Source organism: Nematolebias whitei, chromosome 13 (assembly GCF_014905685.2).
Source record: "Nematolebias whitei isolate Nwh7 chromosome 13, NemWhi1, whole genome shotgun sequence".
In the NCBI taxonomy this organism is placed as follows: Eukaryota; Metazoa; Chordata; class Actinopteri; order Cyprinodontiformes; family Rivulidae; genus Nematolebias; species Nematolebias whitei.
The window spans coordinates 1,207,826-1,220,980 of record NC_056510.1 but is presented as its reverse complement, the minus strand read 5'-3'; the positions used below and the strand labels follow the sequence as shown (position 1 = coordinate 1,220,980).

The 13,155-nt window shown below is 46.7% G+C and overlaps 1 protein-coding gene across 1 annotated transcript in view; it reads right to left on the bottom strand.

The window, feature by feature from the left end:
* The window catches only part of LOC119419437 (kalirin), a 69,599-nt gene that overhangs the window by 4,281 nt on the left and 52,163 nt on the right, over positions 1–13,155 (bottom strand). Inside the window, exons 17-24 of the mRNA XM_037686739.1 lie at positions 8,219–8,425; positions 8,048–8,118; positions 6,833–6,961; positions 5,013–5,113; positions 4,866–4,932; positions 4,683–4,786; positions 3,577–3,646; positions 3,423–3,509 (exon numbers count right to left, since the gene is read on the bottom strand). Of these exons, the coding sequence (XP_037542667.1) occupies positions 3,423–3,509; positions 3,577–3,646; positions 4,683–4,786; positions 4,866–4,932; positions 5,013–5,113; positions 6,833–6,961; positions 8,048–8,118; positions 8,219–8,425 (836 nt within the window). The remainder of the gene's footprint in view (positions 1–3,422; positions 3,510–3,576; positions 3,647–4,682; positions 4,787–4,865; positions 4,933–5,012; positions 5,114–6,832; positions 6,962–8,047; positions 8,119–8,218; positions 8,426–13,155) is intronic.

Sequence of the window (13,155 nt, the reverse complement as noted above, 5' to 3'; positions counted from 1 at the left end):
GTGCAGCGCCGCCAGGTGTGCAGGGCCGCCAGGTGTGCAGCGCCGCCAGGCGTGCAGCGCCGCCAGGCGTGCAGCGCCGACAGGCGTGCAGGGCCGACAGGCGTGCAGGGCCGACAGGCGTGCAGGGCCGACAGGTGTGCAGTGGCCGTCCTGGTGGTGAAGAAACGGCTAAGCGTCCAACTAGTTCATCAAACTTGCTAGAATCCATTCTAAAATATTCAAAACGTTTCTCGCTGTCCATCGTCTTCATGTTCTTCACCAGTGTACTAAATTGCCCTTCTTCATCCCTGGTCTGGTTTATGTACCACCTTCTTTTTTTTGCTTTTTGTTTTTTCCAAGAGGTAAGCGAGCTCTTCCTCCTCGTCCGTTGACGTCATGACTGAAATTGTGAGAAATGAAGGAATTTGTCAGAAGAAAATGAAAATCTGTACGCTCGAGTATGAAGTCTCAACAGTCTGTGGACAGTCCACGCGCCTCACGGAGTCGGCACAGTACTGGTACTTGGACGTACTGTGGGGGCCTTGATGTGGGGGCCTTGAGACGTGCAGGGCAGCAGGTGGAGGGAGAACGGACCAGAACGCAGGAATTGTGTCCACAAAACAATCCCGCTCATCTGCTGACAGTCCCTAAAGGCTGAAGCTCAGAGGTGACAGAACATCTGCTGCTGCTGCTCCCAGGTTGTGGGACAACTCACCCTGAGTGTCAGACAGACCTCCTCTCTTCCTGTTTTTAAACACACACTTTTAACACGTGAGCTGATGTTTTATGGCACCTGCTGTGAACCTGGTATGTGTATGTTTTTATGTTTCTTTGTGCATGTTTGTATGTTTTATTGTCTTAATCTATTTTTGTCTTATTGCACAGCACTTTGGCTGCTCCTGCAGTTTTCAAAATGTGCTATAGAAATGAAGTTGATTGATTGACTGATTGATTGATGTGGGTTCAGGAACCTTGAGGTCTCATCTCTATCAGCTCCTTCAGACCTGGGGCCTCATGGGTCAACGGTGTGTCCTCACACACACCTCGGGACGTATCAGCATGAACGCTGCGTGACCATGTTCTGATCTCCACACAACAGTTTCAGTCCACAGCATCAGATTATGAAGTACTGACACTGAAACACGACTCCCTTTGGTTTCTGAACTTCAACCATGTTTGTTCATGAGTTTGAGCATTTACGGTTTAATTCTGAACAGCAAACTGGACTAATTTAGCCTGAAACCAGGAACATCTAACACGCTTCAAAAACATGGTCAAACAGCCTCACTTCCAGATAGATAAGCCCCGCCCCCTCACCATGGTGAAACACGTTGAATCTTGGCGACCCGTTTCTTCAGATCAACTACTTAAAGAATAAACTTCTAACTAAAAAATTTAACTCTGGTCCTCTGGACATTCAAAAAACAAAGCAAAGCAAAACTAACAAAAAAAAGTAGAAACGTTTCGTCTTTCACCCAAAAGACTTCTTCAGTCTGAGGAGCTGTCTTCAGCTCAGTCTTATAAATAGCTCCAGAGGACCAGATTTAACTTTTTTAGATTTTTCTACCTGGATTATTGAGCATGCATCAGGATAAACTTCTACATCTGACCAAGCTTCCAAGTGCCATTAAGTTATAAAACACGTGCATGAAGTTGGAAACGCAGAGTCAGAAGTGCGCCGCCGACAGATCAGTCCCCTGGCTCCCTTCATTCAACAACACGTGCACACGTGTGGCAAATGTTTCGACACGACTGAGGACGTCTCCGACTCATCCCATTAGATTCCAGAGACAGTTCTTACAGAGACTCTCCCACGCTACGAATGTGCGATATGGCATAAAATTCATATCACCATATGTATTGTGAAGGGTGGCGATAACGATATATATCACGATATGTTTTGGATATAAAACTTAATAGGAATTTTTTTTAAAGCATAGGGTGTCCTTTTGCCATCATATATTTAGAATTTAAAAAATTCCACTACTAGGTCCAGAGAGTTTTTAAATAATAAACAAATCAAGTATTAGGCTTCTTTCTTGTAGTGCAAAACAGTGCAAAATATATCAAATGTAGTTTTAGCCGTATGTTTTAAACAAAAGAAAATGTTGCTAACTCTTAACAGTTTCCAGTCTTATTTAATAAATGAGCAGCAACAGAGCAGCATGTTACTCTGAAACACTTCACCCTCCAAACCTCTAGTTGGCGCCTCCTTCCACTTTAATGGAGCTGACACAAAATGAGTCTGTGGCTTTGACCAGAGGGTCTCGCAGTAAAATCACACAACACAGCGTTCTTTTACAGATCAGAGAGCAGGTTTCTCTAAAGATGACCAACGCTTACTTTAACTTTCGATGGAACAAAAACAAAAAACTTTCGACGGAACTCAGCGTTTTGCGCATGCGTCCAAATATGGCAACACTACGGCAAGCCGGGCGTAGTTAGCTTGTAGCTTCGCTACTTAGCCCTTGAAAAAAAAGACTTTAACGCCACTTACACACAGTTTTCAGCTCAAAAAAGTAACGATTAAATCTGACAACTCTGATTTTACTTCAGACACAGCGTTACTGCGGTTAGCCAGTAGAAGACAGATTTCTATCGTAGGCTAAATTTCTATCGTTTCTACCGTATACCGTTTATATCGCACATTCCTATCCCACGCAGAACATTTCTGCATCTACTTCAACATATTTCATGTTTAAATGGAGGCGTGTTGGGGTAAGACTCACGTGCGCTCAGTTCCACGTTCGTTCAGATGCACGAGGAAAGGAGCGCACAGTTTGATAAGTGTGAACGTTTCATGTTCTGTCCCTGAACCAGCGCTCGGTCTGAACACTGTTTGGTACACGAGGCCTCAGAGAAGCAGCTTCTCCAAGTCCAAGCCCGGGGTTTCCACCGACCTTCTGGGTCGGCCTCACTTTCATTCCTCCAGTCTTGAGTAATGGTGGGACACAACGGAGGTGCATTGGCTGAGCAGTCCTCCATAACGACAGCGACTCTTTGGTTTGTACAGAGGGGATGAGCAGCTCTGACGTCCAGGAGGAGTTGGAAGTAGAGCTGCTGCTCAGGTATCTGGATACCGCCCCCTGGAGGATGTTCATCTTCTGTGGTCTGGTAACACCTCGGAGGCGCTGGAGGGAATTGTTGGTGAGACAGAGGTGCAGGATAGAATGATAGAACGATGCACTGGATGGACACTCCAAAAGGAACTATGCATGGAACCATGGAGCTCTTTATGATGGAACACCATGCTGCTTAGATCATGTTCTGTCACCATGTGCAAACAACTAAGAGAGGCTGAGCTTCAAGACGTTCTCCTGAACACTAGCAGATATGTGGCTCTTCAGCGTCCTGACAGGTCCAGTCTATAGTCCTGTCTGCACACCTTCGTCCTGCACAGGCACTCACACATGGCTGATACTTGAAAAAAGAAATGCTCTTACATCAAAGTATGCGTCGTATTCTGCTACGATGTACTCCGACTTGGGTTTATTCTGACAGTAGATCACGTACATGTAGAGTCTTCTCTCCTGCAACACAAACACAAGGTTTTCAGATCACAGGGGGCGGGGCTTATCAAGTAAATATTTTACTTACGTGTTTGATGAAGAGCTCAGGAAGCAGTTCATGGTTGTCCAGGCACTTCTCCATCTCAACTACAAAGAAGCTGAGACACAGAGGAGGATCATCATGGGTCAGCAGTGAGCACACACCAACCTTTGTACGCCCTCGTACACGCAGGAACATTTTCTTTGTTTACAGAAACAAAAAACACTTGGACTCTACAAATGATTCAATCCACAGAGGAGAAACAGAAAATGACCAGAACTGCTGCAGTACCGATGCCAGGCCAGTGAGCGGCACTGCAACGCTGCCATGAAATCACTCAGAAACAGGAAACAAGGAGTGCAGCGCACATGAACTGAAAACAGAAGGAGTAGAAGAATAATCTAAAAGTGCAGGACAGCTGAGCGGGAGTCGTGTCCAAACACGTGGACATAAGAGACACTGTTCAGGCCCAGTGTCCAGTGAGGGACAGGTGGGGCCAAGTGTCTTCATCATGATGTTCAACGCAGGAGAAGTCCTTTATACACGAGTGAACTTCTTTCCACACATTATTTAAATGTAGATTTAAAACATTTATTGTCTTTTTCCTGCAGCCTTAGTTGTTTGTTTCAAGAACTGTAACATTAACGAGTTATTTCAGTAAAGTTAAACCTTTCTGGCTTTAATTATTTGTCTCTTTGCTCTGCTTCATTTAAAGCTGGTACTGTTCAGTCCTGGTCTTAGAGGACGACCGTCCTCCATGTTTTATCGGTTTCTCTGCTCCAACACACCTGGACAAATGACTGGAACACCCAGTCATGTTCTGCAGCATCCTGGTGCCCACCCATTAATGCAAGTCAGGCGTGTTGGAGCAGAGAAACATCTAAAACATGCATGATAGAGGCCCTTGAGGACCAGGACTGGAACCCCCTGGTTTAAAGTACCAACGCAGCGTTGGGTCGTAGGTCAGGTTTGAGGTGGGCTATGGGTTTGCTGACAGGATAAATGGGTTTCAGTTTAGGGGCTTGTAAAGGCAGTTCTCATGTGGCCCCTGATAATACAAAGCTTACAGATGTCCCTGTGTGGGCGGGGCCCAAGTCTTTTACAGACGTTTCTGTGTGGGCGGGGCCTGAGTTTTCTGAGGCCTCCATACTCACTCTCGGTGCCAGTCGAAGATCTGATGGATGTTCCCAAAGACCATTTTATCTTTTCCTTTCATGTCGTCAGGAATTCCCTTCTCCTCCATGCGCTTCATGAAGCCCTGTAAAAACACAAACCTGTTTGACATCCAGTTCAACCCCCCCCCCCAGGCTGATCCGTGCTGGATTCGAAAGCCTCACCTCCACCACAATGCCCAGGTCTCTAACGTAGTCCTTCTCTGTTTGGATGAGCTCATTCAGAACAAACCTGAGCAGATAAAAGCCTCTTTAACAGACTGGCAGTTCCACCACTGCAGGTCAGAGACGTGAAGGACAGCAGGAACTCACATTCGGCCTCTCATTGCTTTGGCTCTCTGCTCCTGTTCAGGGTTCCTCTGCTGGACTGGGGAACTTTGTTCTAGGACCTGGGAGGCTCCTGGTTCTGTCGTCTGGAGAAAAGACAGAAAATTACTGCTACACGTTCATTTAAGATGGCTTCACAGTGTCAAGCTGCATGAGTTGAAGCCAACTTGGTCAAACCTCAGATGTAAATGATGGAATGTGCAAAAACCTCAGTGTCTACCAGAAACTCTGTCGCTCCGAGTTAGTGAAACTGCCTGTTGGGTGAAAGGTGAAGCCTCTTCTGGAAACGGGACAAGTCATCCTGTTGTCTTGAACTTAAACACTTATGGATAGAGGATATGCAAACTGGCACATTCCTAAATATTATCTGTCTTTTTATTCATTAGTGGTGCAATGCTACGCATAACTCCATGTCCCCAACCTGGTGCAGCCGACCTCAGCGCATCATGAACTAAAGACCAAGTATCACCTTGATGGACAAGGCCCACACCAGATGTTGGGGAGCTGGACAATCTAATGAGTAATGAGCCATTCATGGGTCAAGGCAGAGACAGTACATCTGTAGTAATGCTACCATACGAGCAAGGATGTGAGAACTCTGAAAACGTCAACACTCAACGTCCAGAGTGGCTACAGAACAACATGACACCTGATGTACCGCCACAGAGACTGATGAGGGGAACCATCTGAGGATTCGGTAGGCGGGCTGCTCGGTTGTGTTGACAGTGCGGAGTGCTGTCACTGTAAGCTAAATGCTTACAGTAAACGAGTGAGACACGAGATGCTGGGCAGACATTGCAGCATTCTCTGTGGTGTTCGCTGCAACAACTACCTGTAGTCATGGGGTGAAGCTGGCTCATAACCTGAATTTTAGCTCTCAGCTCAAAGCAAGTCGAGGTGCTTCAGGCATCTGGTAAGGATGCTTCCTGGGCGCCTCCCTAAAGAAGTGCTTCAGGCATGTCCAACTGGGAGGAGACCCCGGGGAAGACCCAGGACACATTGCAGAGACTACGTCTCTTGGTTGGTCTGGGAACGCTGCTGTGTTCGTTCGTTCTCATCTGCTCACACAGACTCATGTTCGTGCTGCTGTTCGACCTTTAACTTTTGACTATGAATGCCTTGGAGTCCTCCCAGAAGAGTTGGAAGAGATGTCTGGACCTCCCTGCTCAAGATGCTGCCCCCGAGACCCAACTTCAAAACAAGAGGAAGATGATGGATGGATGGAATTCAGCAGAAAATCGGTCAAGAGACGACTCGTATCACAACCAACTCTTTAGTCGGGACACTTGTAAGTCAAGGGGTACTTCAAAGTCCCCTCTTTGCGATGGGGGACAAGAAGCCAGACAGACAAACTGCAATGTTAAACATGTTAGTATTGGGGGGGGGGGGGGTATGGTTTAGTTCTGTATAAATGGTCAAACATGAAGATGGATCCCTGTGATGGAAGTGAAGAGGAGCGTCAGCCTCTTTATGAAGACACCCTGCACAGCACCGACTCACCATCTTGGTCTGAACCAGTTTCTCTATGGCACTAACGAGCTCTGCAGCGCTGGCCACCTCAGAGGACGACTGCAGAGATGCTAGCAAGGACGAAGACTTGGAGAGGAAGAAGAGGGAAGAATGAACGGAACGACAGGTTGGAGGTACAAAAGAGTGAATGTTACAACAAAGAGCTGACAGGAAGCAGAACTTCAGTTACGTTAAAAATAAGACCGAGTTGTCCATGCACTTACAGGACCTGAACAGCAGCAAATTAGAAGAAGACCAGTGGAAATGACAACAATCTGAAACATCTCCATGGTTACCTTGTCTTCTGCAGCTGGAGGATCCTTGATGATCTCCATGCGGGGTGGAAGAGGAAGGTGGGGCTCATCCTCTGGCTCCTCCTCTCCGCCACTCTGCATCCCAGAGGACATCTTGAGAGTGTTCTTGTCCTGATGGAGAACAAGAGGACAGAGAACAGTGAGACATGGGTTCACATGAAGGACTCAACCCATCAGCCTAAAACTCCTTCGACGTTTACTTCCTGTACGGAGTGACATGACTGTGACTCCGATGACCAATCAGAAGGCTAGAATCAGAACAACCAGGAGCTAAAGGAACATGGTGACCAGGTGCTGGATGTTTTTTCAGGTTCACCCTGGGTTGAAGAAACTGCAGAAAGTCCTCGTTTATTTTGTTGAGTAGAAAAAGGTTGTTTGGTTTGTCGGTTGTACTGTAGGTAGGAGCACTGCCACCAGGTTCTGCACCAGGCCCAGCACCAGGCCCAGCACCAGGCCCAGCACCAGGCCCAGCACCAGGTCCAGCACCAGGTCCAGCACCAGGCCCAGCACCAGGCCCAGCACCAGGTCCAGCACCAGGTCCTGCATCAGGTCCAGCACCAGGTCCAGCACCAGGTCTTTCTAAACACCTCTGGGTTTCCTGCTTGATGTTTAGCAGTTCGTCTGCTCAGTATCAGTGGATGAAATGTGCGTTCTGATTAATATTTCATATTTCCCCCCAAAAGAAAATGGTGGTTTAATGTCACGGACCGGGCGGCGTGAGCCTGGCTCAGCCACATGGAACAGAACGGACCAAAACGTTTAGGCTGAAAAGAAAACCTCCAGACGAAATTCTGAAAGTGCCTTCAACTTGGCGTTTTTAGCTAAGGCGGCCATCTTGAACCTTAAAGACTTGGATGTGGGTTGGGGATGACCAGTTTTTAGCTCTGCATCTCTAGAAATGTGGAGTTATAAACATGTTTGTGTTTGATAGATTAGCTGCGGCGGCCATTTTGAATTGGGTAGAAGTACCCGTTAGGTGGGGAGTTCTGGAGGGGATCGTCTCTGTTGGTCACAGTCATCTGTGGCAGGAAGTGGAACCTGTTCTGTTAACTTTTGGCTTCTATTTGGGGATGTTTGTGTTGTTTACACAACAACAACAACAACAACAACAACAACAACAACAACAACAACAACAACAACAACAACATTCTCTGTCTGGATCAGAACAAGGTGCTGAACTCAAGTTATTGAATTTACCTCACTGATGATGTCACCAGACTGACCAAGCTCGTTGCTGTTCCTGACATCATCCCGTCCTGAGCCGGGTCCTGGAAATAAACAAAATAAACAACAACAAACAGCAATGAGACATCTGGTTTTCTACTAGGACCAAAGGTCTGGTTCTGGTTCTAACGTCCAGCCACTCACTCGTCTTCTTGGGTTTGCTGGTGTCCAGTTTCTTGATGGAGTTGCTCTGGCCGAGGCGGCGAACTGGACTGGTCAGCCATTTTCTCAGAGTGTTGCCAGAACGTTTGGGTCCAGGAGAGTTGGACTGCAGCGAGCTGAGCGACGGCTGCGGCTGCAGGTTCACCACAGACTCCGTCTTCGCCTCAGAGCTGCTCACATGAAAGTTTTCTGAAAACAACAACAACGTCGTCACGTTAAAAGGAGCAGCTCGACAACCGTATACACCGAGAACATCTCAAACTCTTCCTGATGGACTGTCGGATCTTTAAATCAAAAGTCCTGGCAGGTTTTCACTCCGAGTCAGACCTCCATCATTCTTCAACCCCTCCCAAACCCCCATAAACCGCTCACATCACAACAACGAGAGCCTGCAGCGGCCAAAATACTTTTGAGTATTGTGAAGTGTGAAAAACTCTTGTTGTTGAGAGAAGTCCAGTTTCCTTTGATCACGTCCACATGTGGTCCACATGTGTTCCACATGCTTCCAGGGCTTAATCTGAGATGGATCCTGCCGGAACAGGATCCGGGAACGCTCTTATTTTGACAGGGTGCATTCTGGTAACTGTTTGCTCAGATCTGGTATCTCTCAGGCTTACCAATAATAAGGTTATGAACAATAAAACCTATATTGTATATGTAATATGAAAATAATTAGATAAACACTCATTTTAAACTTAACGAGATTAACATCAGAGCTGCTCCTTCAAGTAACCATGTCTGCTTCTAACCTTAAAAAAGCTCTGACCCTAAAAGCTCAGTCATGGGCAATTTAATTAAAAACACAACAATATAATTAAACAGCACAACTATGAGTAATCAGTTTTACAGTTTAAGTGGGTCAGTAATAACATTTTGATTATTTATTAAAAATATGACCGAAACATTTGATGGGTAATCTCATTACATACATCACAGATCAAAACAATGGCAAGATTATTGAGCATGGACTTTGTTGGCACCAATTAGTCAAAATAACAGCGAACAAAATGTCGAAGACTCGGTCCAATTTACTTTTATTTAATAAAAAGTCTTCTCTACTGAGACACGGAGCAAGAAGCAGAGCAGGGAGGAGGATGAGGAGGATGAGGAGGATGAGGAGGATGAGGAGGCGCACCTGGCCGCGGTGTGGGGTATATTAAAACAACTAGTAAGATAAATTAAATTCAGTTTAGTTCATTTCTAAAGCTCCAAGTCACAACAGAAGTCCTCTCAGGGACTGATCAGAAACATTCATGTATAAAATAATAATGGAACATTATTTATCTGAGGAGCAGCTTTGAGTTTAACTCCATCACTGAACTCTCATCTTGAACAAGCATGAAGGCGACAGTGGAAAGAAAAACTCCCTCATGAGGAAGAAACCTTTAGCAGAACCAGGATCAGGACAAGAGGACCATCTGCTTCGACCGGCTGGGTTTGGCAGGAATAGATACACAATGGCAGGTCAAGAATCACATGTTAACATAGAAATAGTATCAAATGAAAACTATTCAATTTTAACAATTCATCCATCCATCCATTTTCTTCCGCTTATCCGGGGTCGGGTCGTGGGGGTAGCAGCCTAAGTAGGGAGGCCCAGACTTCCCTCTCCCCAGCCACTTGGTCCAGCTCTTCCGGGGGAATCCCGAGGCGTTCCCAGGCCAGCCGAGAAACATAGTCCCTCCAGCGTGTCCTGGGTCTTCCTCTGGGTCTCCTCCCGGTGGGACGTGTCCAGAACACCTCACCAGGGAGGCGTCCAGGAGGCATCCTAAACAGATGCCCGAGCCACCTCAACTGGCTCCTCTCGACGTGGAGAAGCAGCGGCTCTACTCTGAGTCCCTCCCGGATGACCGAGCTTCTCACCCTGTCTCTAAGGGAGAGTCCAGACACCCTGCAGAGAAAACTCATTTCAGCCGCTTGTATCCGGATCTCATTCTTTCGGTCACAACCCAAAGCTCGTGACCATAGATGAGGGTGGGAACGTAGATCGACCGGTAAATTGAGAGCTTCACCTTTTGACTCAGCTCTCTCTTCACCACGACAGACCTGTACAGCGCCCGCTTCACTGCAGACGCTGCGCCTATCCGCCTATCGATCTCACGCTCCATTTTTCCCTCATTCGTGAACAAGACCCCAAGATACTTGAACTCCTCCACTTGGGGCAGGACCTCCTCCCTGACCCAGAGAGGGCACTCTACCTTTTTCTGGCTCAAGACCATGGCCTCGGATTTGGAGGAACTGATCTTCATCCCGGCCGCATCGCATTCGGCTGCGAACCGCTCCAGCGAAAGCTGTAGATCACGATCTGATGAAGCCAATAAGACCACATCATCTGCAAAAAGCAGAGACGCAATCCTAAGGCCACCAAAACGGATCCCCCCAACACCTCGGCTGCACCTAGAAATTCTGTCCATAAAAGTTATGAACAGAATCGGTGACAAAGGACAACCTTGGCGGAGTCCAACTCTCACTGGGAATGAGCCAGACTTACTGCCAGCAATGCAGACCAGGCTCTGACACTGGTCGTACAGGGAACCAACAGCCCGTATCAAAGGGCCTGGTACCCCATACTCCTGGAGTACCCCCCACAGGGTCCCCCGAGGGACATGGTCGAACGCCTTCTCCAAGTCCACAAAACACATGTAAACCGGTTGGGCAAACTCTCACGCACCCTCCAGGACCCTGCTGAGAGTGTAGAGCTGGTCCAGTGTTCCAGACAGACAGAGGACACAGAGGACAGTGCGATGGATGATGATTCACTGTGGAGACATCTGAAGAGGGAAAAGCCAAAAGAAGAAGAGGAAGACTTCTGTTTGTGCATCAACTTCTGGTTTGATAAACGGGCAAAAAAAAAAAAAATCTTTGGATTGTTCTAAACTAATCTAAAACATTAAAGTTCCTCGTAGAGCCAGTGACAAAAACAAACTGTCCATTGGTGGGTGGAGGTCCTGTGGTGGATGGTCATCTACTGGTAACCACTACAAAGTAAAGTCATGGAACATTTTATTGAACAAAACATTGCTCAGGTAGCTACACGAGAGGACCACAGGTGGATTATGACCCTTCTGGCTCTCCGTACTTCCTCCACCTTTCAGACTGCCAACTCTGATTCTTGGAGTGTTTTGGTTCATTCTGTGAAAGGAATCCTGTCGATTTATTGAAAGTTTTTGTTTTCAGGATAAATTCGAGCTTATTTGTGGACACGGTGATCAGTGATGAGCTCAGACCCCAGCTGAAGGTTGGAAACATGACATCGTCATCAACAAATCTGAAGGTTTCCAGACAAACATCTAGCTCAGCTCTCTGAGGCTTCCTGCGGTCCTCCAATGGTGTTCCAGCTGAGCCGACATCCTCAGACTCCCACCAGATGTTGCTGATGACGCTCAGCTGGTGGAGTCATCAGGTCTGGTGAGCAACATCTGACCCGAGCAGCATTTCAGCAGCTGCTGATGCAAGGGGCTTCAGTCAGAGGAGATAACAGGTCAGAGTCCAGCTTCTGTCTGGTCTGACTCCTCAGAGGTTCAGCTTTGGTCACGACTCAAAACGTTCAGCTCATTCACTCGTTTGTTACAAGTTTGATTGAGAACTATTTTACACTGAGCATTAAAATCCTTCAGTCATCTTCGAAACCTTCAGCAAACTTTGTCCTCGTCTTATTTTAGCTACTTTTTAACTGCTATGTGATTCGTTTGGAGACTTTTAGCTTCCTTCTTCATTCTTTTGGCCTTTAGCTACTGTTCCACGTCCGTTACCTTCCTGCTAGTGTTTCATTCATTCAACCTTTATTTCTACAGGTTAGTCCCACTGAGCCTCGAGGACTCGTTTAAAGAGACACCTGATTTTAACAAAGAGTGACGACAACAACAACAGACAATTATAAGAGGCGTACATATTTTTTTCTTTTTTACAAATTAAAATAAGATGACAAAAAAGTAGCAAAACCAGCTAGATTATAAGGCGAATGTAGAAAAACTAAAAACAGGAACATGTCTACATTGTTGCACTGCAGTGTTATGCTACTTTTAGCTACTTTTCAGTTTCTTTTAGAGTCTGTTTTGCTACTTTAGTGTTTTTCTGATTCTGCCAAGGCAACAAGATTTTTGATGGAGAACTTTATGATTCTCAGCTGCAGCCACATGCTAACATGCTACATTTAGCAGGTTATGGTGTTCACAACGTTCATGGGCAGATGGACGGCGTGTCCATCTCCAAAGATCAGCAGCAGAGGCCTTACAGAGTCGCCCTCGTTGGACTGTATTTCAGGAATGCATGTTGCCCGCCACCTTTCGTGCCAGAGGTTTAGACTAAGACCAGCTCCTGTGAGAAATGAGTTGACGTGGAAAATAATGGTTCACTGTGAACAGACGAGTCTGGGTGGGTTGACTGGTTGGTTGTATTTTCCTGTAAGGTCCTCCTGGGCCTGAAGGAAGTCCAACATGCAGGTTTTTGGACAGTGGGAGGAAACCCACGAGGAGAGACTCCACACAGAAAGACCATGGTCTAAACTGAGATTGAACCCAGGACCTTCTTGCTGTATACCTGCAGACCACTTCATATTGATTTCATTATTTTGCTGCTGCCCGGTACCAGATGATCCATGGACCGGTACCAAATCTTGCCCCGGTGTTGGCTGTGGCGGACATCTTGAACTGAGTTGTTTCCAAACCTATGTTCAGAGACTCATGAGATATTTTGCTAACAATCACCTGACGATGCTCATAATCCAAACAGAACTGAGCTCCTTCAGCACCAGCTCTGTTTGTGTGTGTGTCTGTGTGTGTGTGTCTGTGTGTGTGTGTGTGTGTCTGTCTGTGTGTGTGTGTCTGTGTGTGTGTGTCTGTGTGTGTGTGTGTGTGTGTGTCAGTGTGTGTCTGTGTGTCTGTCTGTCTGTGTGGTCTGTGTGTGTGTGTCTGTGTGTG